Genomic DNA, 27443 nt, shown 5'->3' with positions numbered 1-27443 from the left:
CAGAATTTTTAAAAGAGCAATGTGATAGTAGAATGACTTACCTGTGGGACCACATTCTGTGCGTATGACGATGGCTGCTGCTGCTTTTGCTGAACAGCACTTTCTATTGCTACTTTAGCTACAGTGCTTGGATCTGCTCCTGCTGGCACAGCAACCATTGTTGCACTGCAGCCAGCATTGTTGGGGTCACTGATTGTAACAATTCTAACGCCTACTTTATTTGGAATTCCTGTGACTGTTTCCCTATCATTATCTTCTGCTGGCCTCTTTACAGTTTTGCATTCTGCTGTGCCATTTGTAGACCGAACATCAGATGGTAGGGCAGGAGAATGGGTCACTCTCGATCCTGAGTGGGGAACTATGATTTGATGCCCCTGTATAACAGAGGTTGTAGAATGTGGTGAGACAACCACACTTGGGCGTTGCTGAGGCACATCTGAATTCAAACTTGAAGTTAGAGGTCCATTAGGCAAGTCAGTACCACTAGATTGCTGTGTTGCCACATTTGAAGTCTCCTGTATACTGCTCACAGATGGTGAACCACCCAAAGTTAATACAGGTCCATTAGAAATTCTTTCTAGTTGATCACCTTTGGCAGTATCTTGCTGAGTGGCATCTAGTGTCCCTTGTGATTCCATTGGAGATATCTCACCATTTCCTACATGATTGGAAGTTTTGTGATTTGGAATGTTTTTGCTTAAATGAGAACCATCTCCTTTATCAAAATCACAGACTCCATTAACTAAAGGTTTTCTCAAATCACTTTTGATATCCTGCATGTCCACTTGTTCTGAGTTCTGTTTTCCAGATGCTCCATTTTCACCTAATTCTAATGATGGCCCATTACTAATTAGTGAGCACTGATTAGCCTCACTTTGAATTTTCCCTGAGTTTGAAGGAGGTAGACTTGAGTCACTGTACTTTCTCCCATTTAAAAGACTTCCCACCTGCATTTCATTTTCTTTTGTATCCCCATTGCTGGTGTTCATGGTTCCTCGTCTGCAGGACGGGTTCTCCATGACTTCAATTTTACGTTCATGAACATGTAAACCTGTTGCTTCTTTTGCTTCCTCCTCCTTTTGGCAAATTATTTTATCACCTTTGAATGGGGGAGTAGCAGTAGTACAAGAGGATTGTCCAGCTGGAGATGCTTGACTGGCTGGAAGTGTTTGCACCTGAAGTCCAACTCCTGCCTGAGTCCCGCTCATGGTAATTCCTGCTGGAGCAATTAGCTGAGTTGCATTTCCCTGACTCACAGTTGCAGTTGCAAAACTTGTATTTGGCACAACTGTTATGGTTACCTGGTTGCCAGAAGTCCCTTGAAAAATGGTTGCTGGGCTATTTGAGATCAGTGGACCTGGCAATATTTGTAAATTCGGGATGGGCAGAGTTTGCACTCCTCCTGTGGATGGCATTGCACCTTGGACCAACTGAACATTTTGCTGCCCAACTAACAGCTGCTGTGCTGGAGTTTGCCCCTGCATTCCAAAACCTGCTGCTTGGTTATTGGCCACCTGGTATACCACCTGAGGGCTAGGAGCTCTTGCATTATTAGGGGGAGGAACCTGTGGAGCTGGGAGAATAAGCTTACCACCTGGAGTTGAAGGACCACGTTTTGGAAGCAGCAACTGTTTTATCAGGCTTGACTCACCAGAAGCAGGCTGACCAACTGCATTTGTTTGCTGTGGTTGAACTTGCATCTGTACTTGTGGCTGCTGAACTTGTACTTGTACCTGCTGAGGTGGAGGTGCTGGTGAATGCTGCTGCTGCTGTCTTTTCACAGATAGCATTTGACTGACAGTAGGAGGTGGTCCCTGTGTTTGAGGGGTGGAAGAAGATGACATGGCAGTAGGGACTTGGTTATTAGAAGCTGGGACAGGTGATGGTGAGGAAGATGGAGTTATGTTTGGTTGTCCAGTTAGCTGAACTGTCTGACCAGCTGGAAGAGCTGCTGGATTAGCAAGAACAATTTGGTGAATGGCTGGTGCATAAGTCTGACCTTGTTGAGCTGGCTGGCTTACAATCACTACACTTTGTTGGGTTGGCTGCTGTGGTTGTTGAATAGGCTGTTGTACCACTGTTGATGAAACTTGCTGAGAAGGGAGAGGTTTTGGTGCAATATTCTGAAACCCTACCCTTGAGGGTTGTGGACTTGGGACACCAGCAATAGTAACCATTTGTCCTGTAGCTACCTGAAAATTCTGTACTGAAGTTGCTGAGACAATATTAGATGCAGAAGTTGTTACATACGGTGGGGGTGCTATGATGACAGTGTCTTGTGGCTGGCTACCAGCTGATGTCTGTTGAGATGAAGTTTGCACAGGTTGGGGTGATGTGGTGATCAACTGTTGACCCTGTGAAACTGTAGAAGTACATGCTGGCATGGTCTGTACTCTGCCAAATATATGACTTTGTGGGACAGTTTGTTGAATTACAGTAACGGGAGTGCCAGAAGGTATCTGCCCGGGTACCACGGTGTGTAATGGAGACTGTTGTGGAATTACAGATGGATGATGAAGCAATGTCTGGGAATTGACAACTGTAACAGGCTGTGGTCCTGTACTATGATTCTGAACCACAGAACTCTGTGCAGCTCCTCCTCCCACAGCAATACTAACAGGAACTGCTGTCTGGGGTATAGAATTCTGGATCATTGTAGCCTTAACAACTTCACAAGGGATTGGAGCTTTACTCTGAATGACAGTCACCGGAGCATTTTGTTGCTGGTGGGTATGAACTGAAGGATTTGGTGGAATTCTTGAAACAGTCTGTGCCATAGTATGAACACCTTGTACTGGAAAAGACATTTGTGTTGCAGTCAAATTTGAAGATTGATTGGTAACAGGAGTCCTCTGAAAATGGTTTCCTACAGTTTGTGGTCCATGAGGGATTCCTGAAAATATAGTAGAAAAGTCAAACTTTATAATGAATGACTGAAAAGGTGCATGTAGGAATTATTTTACTTAAGATGAGAAAATAGTTTTAAGGAATTAATATCTGACAACTTTGCATCATATGATTAAATAACAGAAAATACTACTGGAAAAACAAGGAAAAGTTATACAGTATACATTTCATTAACGTGGTAATATTTAAAACAGTAAAAATTATTACCTGCAGGTAAAGGACTTGTAGATATATCAGGGACAGAATCAACACGAACAATAGGAGTAGAAACTGGTTGCTGCTGATAGTACATCTGAATGGGAAGTGGTATAGCCCTCCGTTTTACTCCTACGACATGAATATGCGCCTGCCCACTATTACTGGAATCCTCCACTCTCTTCACTGAATGATTTGGAAACACAGTTCTGTAAAGCACACAATACTCAGCTTTGATTACTAGCACACTAAGCAAAAAACACTAACTTCAATGATGTTTACACAACAGCAGCAATATATTCATTGCTACTTAAGTATGAACCAGTGTGATTCAAACAGTTATATTCTGCAAGGGTGGGAAACAGAGAAAGAAATATAAAAGATCAATTCTCCAGTTTTTAAAATAATCATTTATTAACATTGTTGGGTTTTAAACACTTCTATTACATATATAATTAACAAAAAAGCTGCATCTAGGCAATGACTATTTTATGAATTTTTTCCTTTCTTTGATAAACCTCATAATGTTCAAACATAAACACCAGATGTGATGTCCAAAATTCCCCTGTATTTAAACTTCCACCATACTACAACCTGACCATATGAAATTTTAAGTAGTAGAAATATTTAAAATTATATATGGCATTTTCTCAAGAACAATAAGAGTTGTAAGTGATGTAAATTAACTTTACATAAAGTTAAGAACTATGTATCCTACCTAAGACATTTATAAAATCCAGTTGATGTTAGGATTCCACCTCGAGCTAATTTACTGCAAGTTGAGAGGTACTCAGAATACATTTCTGCTCGAGAGACAGAACAATCTGGATTTACTTCAAAATGAGCATTTAGCCTAAAAGAGAAAAATAAATTGCATTATGCAATACACTATAGGAGACTCTATATTTAAGTATGCTACAACCATTTGAAGGCAACGCATTATAAACTAATAATTATGCCTAGTCAAATTTTACTGCTTTATATATTATTAGCAAAAATATATGCTAGCTTTTAGACAGACTAAATCAAATAAAGAGATTAACTATTTAATCATACTTATTTTAGTGTAAAAATCATTAACAACAAAATAAAAACTGTGTAAATATTCTAGCGAGAACAGATTTGGTATGTTGGCAACAAATATTCTGCAACCAAGAGTTTTATTTAGTGAATATATACATAGCTCCCCGTTTTGTAATAATCAAGATATAACAGAAGTTCCCAATTATGAGCTATTGCTATACCCTCTCATTCCCCACTTCAGAAAAATCTGTTCTTATAGATTATTTCAAACTTCAGTTTTTCTTTTTCATAAAGCAATTTCTACCTACAAGTTAGGATTAGAGGCCTAGTTACTCTTTCTAGGACTTATACATACAACAGGACAACTTACAACTGTTTCTTGTAAACTGCATCAAATAAGTATGATAAAATAATGGTAAAATGAGTCTCTCCTCCCCCCCCCAGAAGTGGCAGCAATGTGCAACTGAGATTTATAAGACCAAACTTATACCTAATACCACACATTTTATAGTGGATGTGATACATACTCCCCCCCCAATTTTCATAAACCTTTGAGTACAGAGTTTTCAAAACAACTAGACACAAAAAACTTTTTTTGGTTTCAATGTAGAAGACAAACATTTCCAAACATTATTGGAAGAGATTCATCAAGTATAAAGGGTAATGGTATAAATATATAGAACTGGAGGAAAGCAAATAATTAGAAATATTTAAAACCATAAACCTGATTTAAGTAAAGTAGAAAAGTCTAGAAAAAATTGTCATAGGAACAAAGATATGAAAGCACCAAAAATATGGAACACAGAGTGACAGAGTATGGAATGGGAAACAAATAATGTAGGAGAATAGAGAAAGGGATCAAGGAAAAAAAGTTTTAAAAGTAATACTTCACAGGAAAATAATCTTCATTTCAATCTGTTAATCTTCTAAATAATTTAAGTTAAAATTCATAAATAATGTAGAGGCAACTATCCAAGACAAAATGAAATAGAACTTTTGTATTTTTCCTTCAGAAAATGGCTGAGATATAACTACTCAATCATCTCAAGAAAATATTATTATCAAAGTTGCTCATTTCAATATAGACAAACTGGCTAGTCTATCATTTGATTAGTTTCCCCTTACGCACAAAAAGAAAAAATTAACTAGCAATGAATAATTTTTGCTTTTGATGAAAAAGATAAGACACTTAAGAAAATGTGGTTTTATTTTCTTAATGTCAGTCCAATTTAGTTTAATAAAATCTTTAATTTAAGAAAAACAAATTCTACAATCTGACAAACTTTATTTTCTACAAAGTCAAAGATAGCTTTTTAACACAAATTTTACTCTGAAATTAGGTGGGGCAATTTAATAAAATTCTAGTCAAAGACTACTATAATTCTGAAGATTCTGATAAATATTTTTCTTTCAAATAATTCCAAAATACAGGTGAAGTGGTTTTACATTGCCCATTCTTTGTATAAAAGATATTCTATTCTAACTGAAAAGGATGACTGCTGAAATACATTTCCTTTTTTCTTTTGCTTTATTCTTCCCAAAGATAAAGCCTTAGTAGAAATAAACCACTTACCACTGACAAGCAAACTTCTCACTATCTATTTCCACTATTCCTGGAGGTGGAGCAACATGCTGTGCTACAACTGCTCTGGAGGCTAAAGAAAAAAATACATTTACATCATTTTTAAAAATTTAGTTATTATATGCCATATTTAGTTCATGGATACTGAAGCAATTAATATTCACAATGAATACCTTTTTAAAAGGTATATAAACATAATGAAAATGAAAAAATTTAAGAAAGACTCTTATAATGGAACACATATTATACCAAGCACTGTCTTAGATGCTTTATATGAACTATTTTTTAAGCCTTACCATCATTCAAATAATAACAATAATATGGATTATATCATTAATATAAGCTTTCTCCCACTAGGTTAAATACTTTACATAAATTATCTTTCTTAATTCTTTTGTGAGATGGATACAGATAAGGAAACCAAAACTCAATGTGATTACAATACCTAGCCCAAAGTCACAAAGCTCAGCTTATCAGTAAATAATCTCACATTAGTTACAGAAGCAGGTTGTATCTGAAATTACATCTCTTCTAAATTTAAAAGATGAATATTGACTCTATTAGTGGCATTTCTGAGATAAAAAGAACTTAATGCTGAAATGCTATATAACAAAGGAAATAAAAACACTAAAAATGAGTTAATATAAACATGTTATTCAGGCGTCCTCAAACTTTTTAAAGTGGGGGCCAGATCACAGTCCCTCAGAGAGCTGGAGGGCCGGACTATATGAACTACTAATTCCTACTGCAACACCTTGGCTGCGCTCACTGCCCAAAAAACCTGGCGGGCCGGATCAGACTCCTCTGCGGGCCACATGTGGCCCGCGGGCCGTAGTTTGAAGACACCTGATTTATATTATACTATTTTACCACTGAATCAGTATGATTTTATAATTTTTTTTTAATATTTACTATTTTACCACTGAATCAGTATGGTTTTATAATTTTTAAATTTATAAAATGAACCCACTTTTTGGCAGGTGGCATTTTAGCAAAACTTCTCAGAAACCTCAAACAGAACAAATGCATTTCTAAGTTAGCGGAAGTAGAGGCGCTCCATAGCACAGTCAATCTGTGAATGATCCAAAGCAATTCTGGTCTTTGTTTGATCAGCCCCGCCTCCCCATATTAGAATAGCAGCTAATAGCAGTCATTTAGTGAACATTTACTCTGCATTAAATCACTTACATTATTTGTTTTACTATTATGCCTACATCTAAATTTAATTATCCCCATTTTGCAGATTAAAAAATTAAAGCTCAGAGACTAAATTCACAAAGGAACACATGAAAGAAAACAGCAAAACTGGTGTATATGAAAAGGCTTCTTTTAGGAGTGGTTTGAATCCAGGTTTCAAAGTTCATACTGTGATATGCTGCTTCTTTTTTCTTTTTTTTAATGGACTGATATGAGAGATAGAGATAGACAGAGAGAGAGAGAGAGAGAGAGAGAGAGAGAGAGAGAGAGAGAGAGAGATTATTGCTCCACTTATTTATGCATTCATTGGTTGATTCTTGTATGTGTCCCAAGCAAACCCGAAATGGTAGTGTATGGGGACAATGCTCTAACCAACTGAGCTACATCACCAGGACAATATGCTTCTTCTTTTTAAAAATTAAAATATTTCTATCACCCTTTACCCTCTCTATGCCCTCTTCTACTTCCACCCATCCCCCTCCGACCCTCAATCACCACACTACTGTCCATGTCCAGGAGTCACCCTTTATCTCCTCTACGCCCTCTTCTACTTCCACCCATCCCCCTCCAACCCTCAATCACCACACTACTGTCCATGTCCAGGAGTTCTTTCTTTACTTTTTTGCTCAATCCTCTTCTCCCCACAGCTGTCTGCCTGCTCTTTACCTATGTATCTGTCTCTATATTGCTTGAGAGTTCAGTTTGTTCATTCAATTCCAAATATGGGTAAAATCATATGGTACTTGTCTTTCTCTGACTGGCTTATTTCACTTAACATAATGTTCTCCAGATCCATCTAGGCTGTCACAAAAGGTAAAACTCTATTCCCTTTAACAGCACAGCAGTACTCCATCATGTAGATGTACCACAGCTTTTTTATCTGCTCATCTACTGAAGGGCATTCTGGCTGCTTCCAAATATTGGCTATTGTAAATAATGCTGCAATGAACACAAGGGTACATACATTCTTTTGAATTTGTGTTTTGGGTTTCATTGGATAAATTCCCAGAAGTGGAATTACTGGATCTTATGCTGCTGCTTCTTAATAGAACATAATCAGAACCAAAATTTTACCTGGTACAACCTCAGTTTTTCTTCTCTTTCTAACTTGAAAACACTGTTACAGAAAATACCTATCTAGGCCTGAACCTATGTAGAAATCTTCCTTTTTCTTAGCCAACTACATGAGAGTATACCCTACTTAGATTGAATCAATTAACAATTGCATGAAACATTAAAAATGATGTTAATAGTATGAGAAACTTTACAAGCATAATTAAGGAAGAATGATGCAGCCACAGTTAAATTAAGAATATAAACTGGAAACAAAATTACTATGTAAGTGGCTATAAACTGGATACCTGAAGACCTCCCAAAGGATACAAAGGTGCTTATACGTTAAAAGTATTTTTTTTTTTTTTGCAAATTTTTTTCTCTATTGGAGGTTTGGGGGTGGAGGGACAGACTGCTCCACATATCCATGCATCCACTGGCTGCCCCTTGCACAAGTCCTGACTGGGACTGAAGGCACACCCAGGCATACCTGGACAACACTCTAACCAGCCAAACCTCCAGGCCAGGGCAGTAAGGAACTTACACTTTAAAAGGAATCAATTTCCAGATACTCAACTTTTGTATACATTCTTTCCTAAATCTGTGTTGCCTGAACACATCACTTACTCTTTAATAACTGCTCTTCTCCAACTTTGGAACAGAAAGTTTTAAATCTCACCCATTCTTAATAATACTGCAGGATTATGGTTAATGTGTGACTCTGGGGCTAGAGAGGCTAGCTCTAGAGTTCCATGAGTCAACACTAGCTGTGTAACTATAGGCAAATCACTTAACCTCTGTCTTTGAAATGGGAAAAAGAAATAGTATATTGACCTCATAGGTCATGAGGATTAGAGTAGTTTATATATGAGCCATTAAAACAATGCCTGGCACATAGTAAGTACTATAAATGTTAGCTATTGTTGTTGTTGTTGTTATTATTTAAAAACCTCTGGAACACCAAAGGGAAAATTAGAAGCATTAATGTTCACAAAGCCTGCTTTTAACTGAGGTATTATGGTAGGACTTTCTGTCTAACCCAGTGTTTTATTTATTACTAGAGGCCCATGCATGGGTAGGATCCCTAGGCTGGCAATCATGGCAGATCTGTGGGGCAACTGGTGGAGTGATTGGGGGGGGGGGGGTTTAGGGGAGTCCCACTGACACTTGCCTTGGCTGGCCTGAGGGCAGCTCCTGCTTTGAGTGTCTGCCCCCTGGTGGTCAGTGTTCATCATAGCAATCAGTCATTCCACTGTTTGGTTGATTTGCATATTAGGCTTTTATTATATAGGACTAGTGGCCTGGTGCACAAAATTTGTGCATATTAAAAGGGAATTAGTTAGAGGAAATGGTTTAATATTGCTATTTTCCCAAGTGTCAGAGATGAAAGAAAATTAGTAAAATGTATATGAAAATCTCCCTGCTGTCAGAGTCTGGGGTATGCTGTAGGGTAGGACCTACAGTGAAGTCCCCGCCCACCACCCACACGCACTTCGAAAACACAGGAGACCTGGACCTGGCTGGCCCCACCCCTGTCAAACCCCTCCAGGTAAGGGATGCACCCTCAGGTCCTCTGGCCCAGTGCAGGTGGGGGGCGCAGCCACAAGTCCCCCCGCCCAACGCTAAGGAGAGGGTGTGGCATGAGGTCCCCTGTCAAGCCCTGCCAGGCAGGGGGCACAGCCTGAGGTCCCTCGGCCTGGCACTGGGGCAGGGGGCATGGAATAAGGTCTCCTGGCCTGGTGCCAGGGCAGGGGGTGCAGCCTGAGGTTCCTCGCCCCGGCCAGGTGCCAAGCAGCCTCAGGTCCCTGCTGTTACGTCATGACGTTATAGCATCCGGCTAATTTGCATATTCCTCTATTATATAGATAGTAAAGGGCAATATTGAGCATTAGAAATTGGGTATTCCAGTCCTTTGGTGTGTTCTGAATTAAACTATATTACAGAGTGATGACAACTTTTGCTTAATGTCTTTTCCTCCTTTATCCCTCAACTGCTGTCAAAGAATGTAATACTTCTGAGGCAGAATCTCGTGTAAGTAAAGCACAGAGAATATTTTAAGGAAATATTGAAGATGGTGACATCTTATTTCATTCATATGACAATCTCATGGCAAATTTACCACAGAATTTTAAAGTAAGTAAGGCAGGAATATATATTAACATATACTTAGTTTGAAAAACAGTGGACTTTTTTCTAAGTAATAAAAAGTAAGCATACTTTTAATAATAAACACTGTCTTTATTGGGTAGGTTATGTGGCAGACATTTTTTATAATCAATTGAGGTAAATGTGCAGTGCCAAACCAAGGTTTTAAAAAAACATATTCAAAGCACATAGTAAAAGCACTTTATCAAAAAACATTGTATACTGGCCTTAAAATGAACAATATTTTAAACTTCCTAACTCAGTGGTTATCAAAGTGTAGTCTCCTCCCCAGTATCATCAGTATCTCATGGGAACTTGTTAGAAATGAAAATTCGCAGGTCCACCTAAATAAAAAACTCAGGCTATGGTGCCTAAAAATCACCATTTAAGCCCACCAGATAATTCACACTTAAGTTGTGACCACTGTGCTAACACTTCTTGAATATATTAGGTTAAACAAGGTACATCTAAATAAAAGAGTAGCAAGTAAAATTCAGTTACATCTTATATCTTTTTGACATATTTTCAATAAACAAAAATAAATATCTCTAATGACTGGACAACAAATACTTTTGTGAATCAAGTATTGTTAATTCTTTGATTTCAACAAACTCAGAGGAGAACTAAAGTTGTCAGATCTTATATATAATTTTAATAATTTTCAATAATTCTGAAGAAATACAAAGAATTTTAAGTTCTGCCTTCATCTACTAGCATGAAGTAGGTTTCCAACTTACATTTACAAAAAGACAAAACAGAGATAAAATAGATGCTGTACTCAAAATATTCATTCCTAGACAGACTGGAATAATACTTTCCGGAGAATTAGGGGGAAAAGTATTGTCCATCTCATTAATAAATGCACTTCCAATAATTTTAGTTTCTATTTAATGATTATTTATAAAAATTTGTAATGATTTACTGTTGTTTGATGCACTATATATTACTAAAACTTGTAATAATAAAATTTTTAACAGTTTAATAAAGTAACAGAAAATTGAAAAACTTAAACTGTCCACATTTATAGCTGAGAAGTATTGATAGAGTGATGGTTATGAGTTCAAGGAGTATGAGGGACATCATATAATTTCTGATATTAAGAGTTGTGTTTTGTTTTTCAAAAATTGATGAGAATACAAGATTCCCCTGAATAAACCAAGTATTTAACTTTTATTTTAAAATGTCAATTTAATATGCATAAAAAACATATTATTTACAACTAATATTTAAACTATGGTGAAGAAATTTAGATGTCAATCTAAAAATGGGTGAAAGATTACTTAACTTTTCATAGTGATGAGAGAAAGTGAAGGAAAAGTTTGAAGATGACCATTCCCTAAGAAAGCAGTATTAAACTAGGGGGGCAGAGGTGAAGGGTGTGCACAAAACTAAAAATGGTAACTAATCAAATAATTAAAAAGCTGTCATTCATAATGAGCAAACAATAAAGTGCTCACTAGGTCAGAAATGAACTCTTTTAGTCCTTAGAGACGTATTCACACCTTCTAATAAATGAATGACTACATAAATAAACAAGCCACAAACTCAATGTTTAATTTCGTCCATTTATCAAATGAGGTCCAAATCTTAGTGAGTTAAGGTCACAGGTTAGTGACAAGGCAAAAAATAGCAGCATTCATCGAAAATACCCTTGAATATTTTTCAAATAGCCCATTATAACTCAGTGTATCACTGGTAATTTATTAATTCCTTTCTTGGACAGTTTCTCCATGGCCCTCAATTAATTTAGTCTTCAAGTTTCTTTGAGGATAAACATAGACCTCCACCACTTACTTAAATGGCAATATGAACTGTTACATTTCTTTAAAAAAAAACAAAACATTTTATTGATTTTTTACAGAGGATAGAGAGTTGGAAACATTGATGAGAGAGAAGAATCATCAATGAGAGAGAAGAAACATCAATCAGCTGTCTCTTACACACACCCCACTGGGGATGTGCCCACAACCAAGATACATGCCCTTGATGGGAATCGAACCTGGGACCCTTCAGTCTGCAGACTGACGCTCTATCCACTGAGCCAAACTGGTGAGGGCTCATTTCTTTTTAAAGATTGAGAAACTATTAATATTCTGACCCCTGATTCACCAATATGCACTACCTATTTGACATCTATTGCCTGTGGATGGAAGCTCATTGAATAGATTAGTAGTCAAAACTACCTTTTTTTTCATGCTTTCTATTATTTGTCCAGTCTGTTGGTAGAACTCAAGTTCATGCACATGTGATACAACTCTACAATATACTTCTGAAGAACATAATGGAAATCAATGAAATATGTGACATATTACATACTTTGAATAAATATAGTATATAATTCTGATTCTATTATAGTAAAACAGAGATTGGGACCACGATTAAATAAAAAGGAAACAAGATGGCTGGAGAGATATGATTAGAGTCTGAACTGAGTCATAGCACTGGCAATTGAAGAAGTCCAGGTATTTAGGAGACTCGACAAGATTTGGTGATTAAATAAATGTAGTTAAAGATTAAGAATAATGAGATTTTGATTTTAAGGGTAGTATAGGAGAAGGTTGAGAAAAATCTCAATGTATTTCTAGTCTGAAAGCAAGATGCAGGTAAGAAGAAAGAGGTTAAGACATAGGAATGAGAAAATGGGAAAGACTGGTATTTAGAACACAGCTTCAGAAGATGTTAACATCTCTTCCTATGACAAGGGGAAGCTGAAGGAGAATAAAGTCCAGATGACAATAAGCTTGTAAGTGAAGGATTAAGAAGTTTGAAGAAATTTATGCCATAGCATGCATTCTACCTGCAAAGTGAAAGGTAAGAGCAACTGAAAAAATGAGCATCCTCCATTAAAAACAAAATTACAAGGAAAGAGAAAGGTCTTGGGAACAGTGAGAGGTGGGAGAGCGGTTAAAGTGAAAGATGAATTGCTTCTGCTAGGACAAATGAAGGTGGAGAGAGCATTCTACAAAAAAGCTGGAAGTGGTAAAATATAATGACTCAACCAGAAGTCCAAGGAGAATATTAGTTATTAGAGAGGTCTGAATTTTAATGGAAGATATTTGAGTTAAACAGAATTTACCCAAGGGACTCTCGGAAGGGTGCAGAATGCGAGTATATATGCTTGTACATGTGTTTGTATACATATGCACATGTGAGTGATCCTAGGCTGGTTCTGTGGTGTGTGGGCCAAGATTTAGAAGTATTAAGAGGGTGTTGTCCTGATGTATTCTGATGAGAAAATTATAATATACTAGAGGCCCATTGCACAAAAAGATTTGTGCAATAGGCCTTCCTTCCTTTGGCTTCTAGCACCGGTTTTCCTCCCGCATCTGGGACCCAGGCCTTCGCTCAAGCCAGAGTCTGCCACCTTTGCTGCAGACTCCAGCCAGAGTCTGCCACATTCATCTTGGCTGCAGAGTGCGGCTGGAGTATGCCATCTTTGCTACAGACTCTGGCAGGAGTCTGCCATCTTTGCTGCAGACTGCTGTATTTATCTTTGCTGCAGACTCCAGCTGGAGTCTGTCATCTTTGTCTTTGCTGCAGACTCCGGCCATATTATGCAGTCTTTGTCTTTGCTGTGAGCCAGAGTGTTGCTCCTATAGATCCCCTCGCCGACCTCCACCCTCCCTCTCATAGCAGGCGTCCTGCCCTGCCCAGCCAATTAGCACCTGGAGTAGGTGGGCTGCCTTTCTCCTAATTTGCATATCCCCTCCTGATTGGGTGGTGGACATAACAGAGTGATGATTAATTTGCATGTTTCTCTTTTATTAGTGTAGGTGATTAACCTATTCCTGGCTTTTCAATTTCCAATGACCAAAATCACATGAAACCCACTTGCAGCACTTATTGCTCTTACAATTGTGAATTTAATCCTTATCACTCCTCAAAATGCTACTTAAATTTATCCCTCTATTATATTATTATATTATACTGCTCCTGGAATGTATAACTAAGAAATTAAATTACATACTCAAGTTCTCCTTTAGCCTACTCTACTATAAAATCTGTTTCCCGAAGTGCACATCTAAAATTATCCTTAGTATTAAATCTTTTTAAAAAATATGTTTTATTGATTTTTTATGGAGAGGAAGAGAGAGGTATAGAGAGTCAGAAACATTGATGAGAGAGAAACATCGATCAGCTGCCTCCTGCACATAGCCCACTGGGGATGTGCCTGCAACCAAGGTACATGCCCTTGACCGGAATCAAACCTGGGACCTTTCAGACTATAGGATGACGCTCTATCCACTGAGCCAAACCGGTTTCGGCCATAGTATTAAATCTTACACACCAATAACCACACTGGAAAAGAATATGTAAAAACACTAACCTGGGGCAGATGCTACATGGATCTGGGTTTGAACTTGCTCTACAGCTTGTGTCCTAATTTCAGATAAAACTTGATGACTGGAACTTGGATGTTCAATGAGTTTTACTGCAGCTAGTGCATCAGGGCCAAACATTTGAATATCCATAGAAACCAGACATACTAACATGTCTAAAATAAATTAAAAAGCCAATAGTTATCAATCAATAGTATTATTTTAAAATCATACTGCTTAAAACCACATGCTGTACAGATTACTACTTCTCAAATCCATTATATAAATTGTTGTACATTAGAATTATCTGTGGATCTTTAAAAAAAGATTTTAGGCTCCACCTCTAAAGAATGATTCAGTAGCTCTGAATTGGAGGTTAGGTTTCTTTATTTTTAAAGAAAATAAAAACGAAGTGATTCTGGAACTACTTATAGAAAGTGACACAATTTCTCCAAAACAATACTTTTCATTCCAAATCTTTATTAACTCTGATTTTAGAATTTATATAAAAGAAAGAAATCATTTGAATCACTGAGTAAAATGTTAACATGACATACACATTTACAACCCACCATGGAGGTGAGTTCACTGGTTTTAAGGATAGTACCACTACCAGCAACTTCTATGAACAGAAAGAAGCTTGTTTCACTCAGCTTTTGTTGCTTAACCATCTGAACTAGAAAGACTTATATTATAGCCCAGAGAGTCAAATAAGAGTAGTTCTGTTGATTTCAAATTTCATATACTAGTAACAGAAATAAAGAGAAGGAATAGGGTTTACTAGTCACATACATCTTGGACTCTATTATGACAGAAGTTTCTTGCTCATCTAAAGTAAGCAGAAAGAAAATTACAAACAAATGTGTCTGAAAGCATAATGACTCCTCAAATTAACAGTAAACCCCAAATATCAATTGTGATTTCATATAGCACATTATGTATTTTCATCTCAAAATAAAAAACTTACATGTTTCTTTGGTTTAGTCTTACCTATGCTCTTTTCTACTTTTGCAATTTTTGTGCAAGCTACATCTCCCATTTCTGTGAGCATATATAGCACCTCGAGTGTTGAGATTACGAGCAGTACATCAGGTAAAGTGAGATGACAAATGATCTCTCTGTATGAGTCCTGATCGACATATTCACAAATCAAAACACCATTATCTTCTGCTTTGCAAAGATTTCCCAAAATTTCCATGCCTGAAAAGCATACACATAAAAATATATATTTGTGGGGTTTTTTTCAATCCTCATCCAAAGACATATTTTTAAAATTATTTTAATTGATTTTAGGCGGGGGCGGGAGGAACATCAATGTGAGATATATCAATTGAATACTGGTTCTTGTATATGCCAGACTGAGGATCAAACCCACAACCTAGGTATGTGCCCTGGCTGGGAATCAAACCCAAAACCTTTTGGTGTAGGGGACAGCAAAGCAACCCATTATACTAATATTTGTTTTTTAACAGATGATAAAGTTTGGACACTTACCCCTCATCTTTAAAAATCTATCCCTTGACATTAGGCATTTTGTAACAGTATGAAACATCAGATGAGTAGTTTTGAAATCAACAGGGTCCAATAAAAGCTAGAAAAAGAAAGGACACTATTATTGAGGTAGGTCTCTTCCAATGTAGTATATTTCACAATTAATAAAAATGAACAGAATAATATTGCGTAACTTTAAAAATGTAATTACTATGAGCATAGCCACCACTACATTTGGAGCATCATTTCAAATATTTTTTACCCATAAAAATGTGTGATATTTCTACAATACCATTTTAGGCAAAAACTATATGTAAGCATTGAATACTCTATAAATATGGCAAATATAATAATGCCACATCTTGAAAATTTGAAGTAAATATTGTCACTATTAAAACTGTTTCAAGTTACTGTCACATGCTTACCTCAGCTGCAATATTTCCTAATGTGTCAAGGCCTAATTGCCTTAGAGAAATAAAATGACTATGTGCAGAAAGTAATAAGAAACGAAGACAGGTACGATTAGCTGCCAAGAGCTTAACATTTCCCTCCTCAAAAGAAAGGTTTCGCAAAATCACTGCAATCTGAAGTACCCGCTGTCCTTCAATATCATTAATGCCCAGCTTTCGAGGTGGATGAAATAAAGACTCCCAAATCCATTCTCCTGATGTACCTTCTACAACAAAAAAAAATATATTATACTCATTAATATTTCATTTGTTATTATTGATATTTCAAAGTTACTTGAAATTTTTTCTTACTGACTTACCATGAGACTTGTTTCTATCAGAAATAAGGTCACGAACTTCATTATCATCAACAATGTCTTTCCAAAACTATAGAGAGAAATTATTATGCATAATTCTGACAATTTCAAAAAACCATTCTATTATTTTAAAAGTAGTCACAAAAATTATATAAATTTTTTTGGTTCATATAGGTATCACTATACTCTGTGTATTTAATTCATTAACATAAATGCTTTATTTTCTATAGTTAAGGAACTTATACAATACAGTATCATTCTGAACCAGAGGGTCTTAGCTTAGGGTCCATAGATCCTTAAAAAGTCTGTGAAAGAAATTAGGGCACATATGAACTTGAATGAGTGGGGAAAATGACATGGTCATAACCTCTAACTAAAATTTATCAGTTCCTTAGCATTTTCTTCAACTCTGAATGTTAGACAAACCATGGTAATATTAGCAGTAACTGTGACAACAATATGAATCAGATATTTTCAGTCTGCAGGCCGATGCTCTATCCACTGAATCAGATATTTTCAGATCACATAGTCAACAATATGAATCAGGTATTTTCAGATCACTTTACAGCAATGAAAAATATACAGAGTTTATGCTCATTAAAATTATAAATCATTAATACCACTAGTAAATTGCACATAATCACTGTATTCCAGTTTATAGACACTCCTGAGACACAGTTACTGAGTAAATCAATATCTTGAAGGAAATCAAACATCAAGTGGTGAAGATATGTGTTCCTAAACCGGTAACCCAGATATTGAAGTTGCTTTCCAGTGTTCTGTATCTACAAACTGTTTTGTTTTTAATCCATCTGTGAGAGGAGGTAAGTCAAAATGTCTTATTTAATGTTCTTTTCCAGGATAAGAAACAAATGCTTTTATACAGATATATCTATAAAAAATGAATTTCAACTTCAACTTGTCTATACCATGTAACTGCATTACCTTATTTCTGTACTCAAAGAAGTACAAGGGCTATTAGTTCACTTTTTATTTCTAAAACTTCTCTTATATATGTTTCAATATAATTGTATTTTACTTTGGGAAATAGGTTCTTTTGCAGTTAAAGTCCATCACCAAAAGGATCCCCAGCAAAAAGAAACCAAAACTCTCATGATTAAAATATGTTTAGTAACAATAAAAAAAAATTAGGAATATGAAGAAAAGAGACAACATTCAATAACCAAGAAAAACAGGGCCACAGGAAATTCAAAGAACGATATCAAACCTGAGGCTGATCCCATTTTTGAGCTCAGCCCCTCTGGTTTGCAGATGACCTAATAAATTCTTACCAAAAAAAAAAAAAAAAAAAAAAAAAAAAAAAAAATATATATATATATATATATATATATATATATATATATATCAAACATGAAATTTTAAATGACAATGGATAAATAAAAGCTGAATCATCATGAAAATATAACAATCCTATATGTATATGCAACTAATAACAGAGGTTTAAAATACATGAAACCAAAAATAACAACTGAAAGGGGAAATAAATATTCATAATTATAGTTGATAATTTCAACACTAATCTCTCAAGAAATCACAGAATAATTACACAGAAAAGTAATAATAGAGAATTCTTGAACAACACTGTCAACAACCTTGATTTAACTGATATCAATAAATACTACAAACAACAATAAAACACACACTCTTTTCAAGTCGCATAAAACATTCACCAAGAAGACCACATATTGAACCCTAAAACAAGTCTTATTAAGTTTAAAAGATCTAAAAAGATATAGAATATGTTCTCTGACAATGGAATGTGATTAAATTCAGTAATAATAATGACAGTGAAAGCTATTTTGAAAATGAATAGTCAGAAATTAAACAGAATATGTCTATATAACCTACCAATCAAAGACAAAAATCACAAGGGAAATAAAATAGTATCTTGATTTAAATGAAAAAAAAAAAAAAGTCAACATAAAATTTTTGGGACAGAGCTAAAGCAGATTGTAGAGAGAATTTATAGTTTTATATGCTGATATTAGACAAGAAAAGTTTAAAACCAATGGTCTAAGATTCTATTTTAAGAAACCTGAAAAATAGCAAAACAATACATAAAAAAGTAGTATGTAAATCAAAGCGAGTAAATGGTGATGGAGTCATTCTACTGTCCCTGAATTATTTAAGAAGTATACAGTAGTAAAAGTACTAATTTACTAAATTATTAAGAATTTAAACTATAATCTCTAGCACAATCAATGAGAGAACAGAATAAGTGTACAAATACCAAACTAAGAGGATGGAAAATTAATTAATAAACCATATTCATACAATATTCATTCAAATAAATTGAAGAAAAAGGTAAGAAGGAAACCAATGCAAAACAGTAAATTTAAACATAAGAATACAATTACATCAAAATTACATTTAAGGTAAATGGAATAAATATACTAATTTAAAAACCAAGTTTTTCACACTGGAGAAATATGTTTTTTACAAAAAGTCATCTAAAGAATAAGAAAGGCTGAGCCCACCTGGTGTGGCTCATTGGTCACAGGTTCAATTTCATGTGGAGACACATGCCCAGGTTGTGGGTTCTATCCCCAGTAGAGGGTGTACAGGAGGCAGCCCATTGAGGTTTCTCTCTCCCTCTCCCTTCCTTTTTCTTTAAAATCAATTAAAATACTATATTCCACAAATGAGTGGGATTGTGTGATATTTATCTTTCTCCAACTGGCTTATTTCATTTAGCATAATGCTCTCCAGTACTATCTGCATTGTTAAAAAATGGTAAGAGGTTTTTTTTTCCATAGCAGAATAATATTCCCTTGTGTAGATATACCACTGTTTTGTAATCCACTCATCTGCTGATGGGCACTCAGGCTGTTTTCAATTCTTAGCTATTGTAAATTGTGCTATTATGAACATAGGGGTGCATATATTCTTTCTGATTGGTGTTTTTTATTTCTTGGGATATATTACTAGAAGTGATAATACTGGGTCAAATGGGAGTTCCATTTTTAATTTTTTAAGGAAACTCCATACTGATGAACAAAAAGAGACCCACAGTCATAGAAGCATCGAACAGAGGGAAGACAGGGGTGGGCCAAGGGAAGGGGAGGGAGATCAACCAAAGGACTTTTTTGTGCATGCATATAAGCAGAAACAATGGACACAGACAGTAGGGAGGTGAGGGCCTGTGCTAGGGGTGGGAACAGGCAGGGAAAGGTCAATGTGGGGGGTGTGGAGGGAAGAGAGAAAGGAGACATATGTAATACTCAAATGAAAGTAGACATAGTTAAACTGGTATCAGACGGGGGAAAAAGTAGATTTAAAGGCAAAAAAAGATCCTTTACAATATGAACAATAGACTAGAAAGCTATAACTATAGTGAAATTCAGTTAGATATTAATAAGAAATAGGAAACTAAAAAAAACTTCATATGACCCTGACCAAAGTGGCTCAGTTAGTTGGGCATTCTCCCATGCACTAAAGGGTGGGTGGTTCAATTTCCAGTAAGGGAACATGCCTGGTTAGGGGCTCCATCCTCAGTTGGCGGGGTGCAGGAGGCAGCTAATCAATGTTTTGATCTCACATTGATGTTTTTCTCCCTTTCTTCCCTCCCCCCCCCCGTCTAAGAATCAATAAAATATATTTTTTAAAGTAATGTTTTTGAAAATTAAGAAAATTCCTTTCAATTAATCTATGCACCAAAGAATAAAACATAATGGTAATTAGAAGATATTTTAAGAATTAAAGATGAAATATTAAAATGGAAAGAATAAAGTTAAATGTGTGCTTATAGGAAATTTTATGGATTTAAATGTATTAGAAATATAAAAACAAAAATCAATAATGTAAACACCAGATTAAGTTAGAAATTGTGTAGCAAATTAAACCCAAAGAACATAGCATATCAAAAATAATATAAACAGCAGAAATTAATGAAAAAGTTCAGAGATGATCATCTAATCATCCTTATTTGTGTCTTCCTGATTCCATGTGATGAGTGATTATACTGACAACCCACTCTCCTTTGTGATTACATATGTAAATATGTAAATAAGTATTTTTAACATTTTATACTTAATTGCCAATATTCTGGAGTTAAAGAAAATTATCTGCCTAACTACAACCAAGAGGCTTAGCTTTTAATGGGTAGAGTGGATGGGGAATTTGAAATCCAACTACATATCATGTGATAAATGTGAAGACCTAGTAACCTCAAAAGAAGAGATAAAAAGATTATCTCCACTTGAGGTTTGAGTTAAAAACAATCTCCTAAATATTTCACTACTAGCCTGCTCTAGAACCCCCGTAGGTTTTGTTTTACTATCAGTTATTTGAAAAGCTCCACTAAAGAAACTAATAGTCATTCTGATCGGTATTTCTTTTCAGTTTTTTTGGCAAATGCAATACAGAAGTGGAGAAATAAACTCTCGTTTAATTTGTATAAAAAAATCCCACAAACAGGTCTGGTGAAATTTATAAACCAACATTATAAAACACAAAAGAATAATCTTTGAGTCAGAGTGAGTAGAAAGAGTTGCAAGAAGCTTAGATATCAGGATTATCAGATATTCATGTTTTTTTTTTGTGTGTGTGTATAATTTACAATTTATATATAGCATTTATGTTTACATATAATATTTATACTAGAGGCTCAGAGCATGAAAATTCATGCACTGGGGCGAGGGAGGGGGGGGCGGCGCGAGGGGGGAGAGAATGGGGTCCCTCAGTTCAGCCTGCCCCCTCTCACAGTCCAGGAGTCCACAGATGCAGGCAACCTGGCGATCAGGGGAAAGCGACACACCCATCACATCCCTGCTGCTGCCACTGTCAGCAGCGCAAACCTCAGCCAGCCCTGATTACCTAAGCCTCGGGAGACCAGGCAGCCGCCATCCGAGGCTTGCCAGCACCTTGGGCGTCAGCTGGGCAGCCACCATCGGATGCTTGCCTACACTTCAGGCCCGCCCAGGTGGGGCTGAGGGAACTGGGTACCAACATCTTTTGACTGTGGGCACCACTATCTTTGAGGGCATGGCAGTCAATTAGCATATTCCCTCCTTATTGGCTGTGGGCACTGCCATCTTTGTGAGGGTGTGATGGTCAATTAGCATATTCCCTCTTTTTTTAGATAGGATACTAATAAATTTTATTTTTTTAATATACTTCAAATATATATAAATTAAAATTATTAAAAACATTCAAGGGCTACCTTGGAAAATTACAAAATAAATTTCTAGAAATTAAAACAATCACTAAAATAAAACTTACCAGATGAGTCAAGTGGAATATTAGAGATAGCTAGAGTCATTAAACAAACTGAAAAACAGCCAAAAGGAAATTACTCACACTGCTGTCCAGAATCTGAGTTTCCTCAGATTTATTGTTTTGTTAAAGATTTATCATTTTCAGAAATCAATGTTGAATAGAATTAGAACTTTATTTCTGTTTATTAGCTATTCTAAAAGCACTTTATGCAACTTAATCACAACTTTCACATAGGTATCTCTATGTATAATAATAAAGAGTAATGTATAGGTAGTATTATGTATATAAAATAGTATATACATGATACTGGCCCTTGGCTACATGAATACATGATTCAATATTTTAAAAATGTATTCAAATTACCTTAACAAAATCTCTATCAGTCTTCTCCTTCCATTCTTCTCCAAATACAGTAGAAAAGGATCCTAAAGCTAAAAGAATAGTATATTCAATAGAATGGAATTATTTTTATCACTTAAGTCCTTAACAATAGGTAGGTGTAGAAAAGCAGTAACAACACATTTAAAGATATCTTGTACACTAAAAACTGTTTCATAGTAAATGATAGACATAGTAATATAGTAATCTCTTTTGAAATAATATTTCAAATTATGAAAACAGATGGAAAATTAATTTTTTGTTACTCTTATTATATGCCTTCAAACACAAAGGGCATCAACATTCCGCATTTTCAAAGGAAGTGGCATTATATTTATCTCTCAATTAAAATTCCATGCCTTAAAAAATAAATCAAAACCTCTCAAAAGCCTAACCAAATCAAATATAACCATAATTCTCAAATTCAAATAAATCACTTTCATAATGTTAAAACAGTATTTTAAGTATGGGGACTTCAAAAAGTCTCTATACTCTGGAATGCTAAACTTCTGAATTTCTTAAATTTGCATTTTCTAAATTATTAATGTTTTAGGTTGCTACACTGAGTAATTTATTCTTTTAGATAAATAAAAATGTTTAAAGAATGTAAGATAAACTAGGTCTATAAAATATCATACTTCAGTGAACCAAAACTGTTAACATTATTTCTATCAAATACACATGTTTAATCCTTATTCAGTGATTAAATAATAAGACTTCAAAAAAAGATTATTCTGGTTTGAGAATATTCTTTCTAAAAACTTCATTTTTAGGTTTCTAAAAATGTGGAACAATTTTAAACTTCATTCAATATTAAATGCCGAATGGTATCTTTAAAATGCCAAAATAATGAATTCAAAATAATAATGAATGCAAACTGTAATTAAAAATAAAATTTAAAAAATAAAATATTAGGAATCAAAGAACATAAAATTGAGATGGAAATCACCAAATTTAGATCTTAAAATTATTATATAAACTGATAAGTACTGATCTTTGTTCCTTTCGCATGTAACCAAGAATAAGGACAGTTTCAGGGAAAGTAAGAAACTAATTCCCACTATTGTTTAAGCTAATTTCAAAATTGCTTTCATATAAAATAAGTACATGCCAAATTTTAAGGAATCCCAATTAGATGATCCCTATAAATTTATGTTTGAAAGTATACTACTTGACACCAGTCAAATAACAGAAAAAGAAACATATTTGCAAACATGTTGCTATTTATAGATTTAAAAGATCGTGAACCTATAAAATATTACAAGAAATTCTCAGGCTGTGTTGATTGTGCCATATATATAGTTCCTATATGATAAAATAATTTCATTATATGTGAATACTTTACCCTTTAATAGAATATACTTATGGAAAAAAGTTACAATGGTGTTGGGGTAGGAGGTTAGAGGAGCAAATAAATATTTGTATCAATAATATTCAGCTAACATGGATATTTTAAAAATGAAAACTATGAGCAAGTAAAGATTTCCAAAGATATTTTCTCAATCTCTATTAAACTATTACACTACAAGTAGAAAACTGAACTATTTGATCTGAAGAAAACCTAGATTTAGTAAGAGATTAATTTCACAGAAAATAAAAACCGTGATTTATAAAAACCCATACCTCTGTAAACATTACAAGTATAAAGGATATGAAAAACTTGGTAAACCCTATGTTGACTAGGCAGCAAAATTTAAAATGCACTGATCTAAACTGTTCAGTTAAAAATCCAAACATTCATTATTTTAAATGATACATTTATATAAAACAAATATATTGACTAATAAAAAGTACTTTTCTCCTTAAATAACTTGAAAACAAAATCTGTAACACCTTTATAGAATAAAAATTCAATGTGTTTTGCTTAAAACTTACTGTCGTCAAACACCCCAGCATTAGCAAGTAATAAAGTGATGATTTTAGGGTCTTTTTCAAGTTGCATGACATGTTTGCTTTCATTTGATAGAAGAGTGCATACATTAATAGCAAAATCCACTTCATTTGGGAGTCCAGATAACAGTGAAAGCACCAATTTGTTATAATCATTTGGCGAATTGAAGTCCATAGATAGCCCATAACTTTGACGAAGATAATCTAACAAAGATAAAAACAAAAACACCTTATGTTTATCAAGGAATAGAAACCATTGTTGTTAATATCCTCTGAATAAAAGACAGGAGCTTATTATGTGTGTATTTTTAATATAGAGTGCAACGTTTTTTTTTTGTTTTTTTGTTTTTTTTTTAAATATATTTTATTGATTTTGTACAGAGAGGAAGGAAGAGAGATAGAGAGTTAGAAACATCGATGAGAGAGAGTCATCGATCAGCTGCCTCTTGCACACCCCCTACTGGGGATCTGCCCGCAACCAAGGTACATGCCCTTGACCGGAATTGAACCCGGGACCCTTCAGTCCCCAAGCCGAGGCTCTATCCATTGAGCCAAACTGGTCCTGGCTAGAGTGCAACGTTTTTTAGGAGTTCAATTGTCTAAACTCCGTAAGTTAAAATTATATTTTTCAAGTATTAAAATAGAAAAATGTACATGCCCTCTTCAATATGATTGTAAAGTTATTATGTTAATTGATCTATACTTTTTATAAACTCTTGCATTTCAAAGGACTTATTCTGATTTTTATGTAAGAATACTAAAAAGCTAGTGGACTAGTTCCTTTTAAATTTTTAACAATATCATGCTTTTAGATACACTGCCTATTTTCTTTACCTAATTATAGTTATTCCTTTTTTTTAAATTGTCACCTGAGGATATTTTTTCCATTGATTTTTTTTTTTTTTTTTTAAGAGAGTGGAAGAGGAAAGACACGAGGAAAGACACATCCACATGAGAGAGACACACCAATTGGTTGCCTTCTCATGGGGGTCAGGGATTTAACCTGTAACTCAGGTATGTGCCCTTGACTAGGAATTGAACCCGCAACCCTTGGATGTGTGTGCCAGCTTTCTAACGACTGAGAAACACAGGCCAGGGCAGAATTATTCCCTTTTAAAATTAGATTATGATATAATTAACAAAGTAAAATTCATAAATTTTAACTCTATAGCTATGAATTTTGATAAATACAGTCTTTTAACCACCATACAAAGAAGATATAGTAATTCCATCACCCAAAAAATTTCTTTAAATGCTCCATTGTAGTCAAATTCCTTATGGTCCTTTGTATTCACAATCACTAATCTTTCTGTTCCTAAAACTTTATTTCAGAATGCCAAATAAATGGAATCATATAGTATGTGTCTAATTTATTTTTGTTTTAATCCTCATCTGAGGATATTTTTCCATTGATTTTTAGAGAGTGGGAGAGAGGGAAAGACAGAAAAATATAAAAATCAATGTGAGAAAATTAGATCGATTGGTTGCCTCCTGCATGTGCCTGGGCCTGGAAGAAGCCTGCAACTGAGGTAAGTGCGCTTAACCAGAATCGAACCCAGACTCTTCGGTCCACAGGCCTGGTTTCTTTTATTTAGAAAGATGCTTCTGAGGCTAATATCCATGTTACGTCAATAGTTTGTTCCTTTTTACTGTTATAGTATAGGTTAACAAAATCTGTTTATCCATTTCCCAGATGAGGGACATGTTTACTCTGTCCAGTTTTGGGCACCTATAAATATAACTAGAGGCCCAGTGCCTAAAATTCATGCACTGGTAGGTTCCCTAGCAACTACTGGCTGCTGGCCAGGTACTCCCTCCCTTCCCCCACCACCTTCCCCCACAGGCCTGCCCTCTGGTTGAACTACCTAAAGAATTCCAGTTGAGGGAACAATTTGCATACTTCGCTTTTATTATATAGGATTGCTATAAACAATCACATTCAGGACCTTGTGCAGACTTTTTCACATTTATTTCTCTTAAGATTGCTGGGTCATACAAAAGTGCATGTTGGCTGTAACATCTTACCTTTATACCACCAATATACAGAATTCCTATTGCTCTGCATCCTTGTCAGCACTTGATATTGTCAGTTTTAAATATTCTGATGAGACACTTATCTAATATTTGCTTTGTAAATATTTTTTCCCAGATAATGGCTTGTCTTTTCATTTTCTTAACATATACATATACATATACATATACATTAACATATACATATAAGAAAATGTTATATTTCTAGAAATACTGATTCTTAATTGGGGCAGTTTAAGCTTTGAAAACTGTATCCTGAAATATATATCCCAAGTACATTTTTCATATCTATAATAATAAAAGTATAATATGCTAATTAGACCAGATGTACTTCCAAACAAAGCTGCAGCGGGCAGGGGCTGAGGCAGAGGCAGCAGAGGTTCTTGGACATGGTGGCGACGGGCGGGCCTGGGACCAAGGACCTTGCATGAATTTCATGTATTGGGCTTCTAGTCTATATATACAAAAGCCTAAGCGACGACTCCACCATTCAACCAGTAGACCTATTGCTATGATGCATACCGACCACCAGGGGGCACTTAATGCAGTAGCTGCCCCCTGGTGGTCAATGCGTTCCCACAGTGGGAGCATTGCTCAGTGAGCTTACCGAGCAGTGGTGGTGGTAGGCACAGCGGGGTCGGGATGAGCAGGAGCAGCGTGGTGCCTGGCCTGGGCTCAGGCTTCTCCCTGGCCGCCTGCCGCTCCATACACTACTATATCCCTCAAGGGATGTCAGACTGCTGGTTTCAGCTAGATCCCTGCAGTCCGACATCCCCGAAGGGTCCTGGATTATGACAGGGAGCAGGGCAGGCTGAGGGACCACACTGGTGCATGAATCCGTGCACCAGGTCTCTAGTAAGATATAACTAGTTTAATGGGAAGAGCAAAAAAACAAGTTAAAATGCTTCTAGATAAAATATTTCAAAAATATATGGATTAAGAAAAAAATTAGAATACAAAGTAGGGATGCATTGCCACAACATGCCACTGAAGAAAATCATGTAGGTAAGAAATTTAGTTCCCAATATAGACATTTGAGGAGACACCTCTTCAATTCTAAAATATTCTAAGAATTTCTCCAATAATATAATAGTGAAGTCCCACAATATAGTTATGACTATGAATAGATTCTTGACCACATTTAAGGTTGAACAATAACATACTGTTCATTTTAATAATCTCTATACTATACTAATGAAAGGATAATATGCTAATTACACCTGACATC

General features: G+C 35.4%; 1 protein-coding gene across 5 annotated transcripts in view; it reads right to left on the bottom strand.

The window, feature by feature from the left end:
* The window catches only part of ARID2 (AT-rich interaction domain 2), a 155834-nt gene that overhangs the window by 47950 nt on the left and 80441 nt on the right, over positions 1–27443 (bottom strand). For 2 of the 5 annotated variants that reach the window (XR_006742830.1, XM_036456167.2), the window contains exons 5-15: positions 24170–24388; positions 22280–22347; positions 16682–16748; positions 16338–16588; positions 15916–16012; positions 15412–15621; positions 14430–14597; positions 5699–5780; positions 3821–3955; positions 3115–3311; positions 42–2893 (exon numbers count right to left, since the gene is read on the bottom strand). Coding sequence is in view for 4 of the 5 variants with exons in the window: in XM_036456167.2 (XP_036312060.1) it covers positions 42–2893; positions 3115–3311; positions 3821–3955; positions 5699–5780; positions 14430–14597; positions 15412–15621; positions 15916–16012; positions 16338–16588; positions 16682–16748; positions 22280–22347; positions 24170–24388 (4346 nt within the window). In the remaining variant the exon portion in view is untranslated. Of the gene's footprint in view, positions 1–41; positions 2894–3114; positions 3312–3820; positions 3956–5698; positions 5781–14429; positions 14598–15411; positions 15622–15915; positions 16013–16337; positions 16589–16681; positions 16749–22279; positions 22348–24169; positions 24389–27443 lie in introns of those variants that run through there. The other 3 variants (XM_036456168.2, XM_045587935.1, XM_036456170.2) reach the window with 3 other exon arrangements.

Source organism: Pipistrellus kuhlii, unplaced genomic scaffold, assembly GCF_014108245.1.
Source record: "Pipistrellus kuhlii isolate mPipKuh1 unplaced genomic scaffold, mPipKuh1.p scaffold_m20_p_3, whole genome shotgun sequence".
Taxonomy (NCBI): Eukaryota; Metazoa; Chordata; class Mammalia; order Chiroptera; family Vespertilionidae; genus Pipistrellus; species Pipistrellus kuhlii.
Note: the sequence above shows the minus strand (reverse complement) of the source record. Positions and strands in the feature narration are given on the sequence as shown.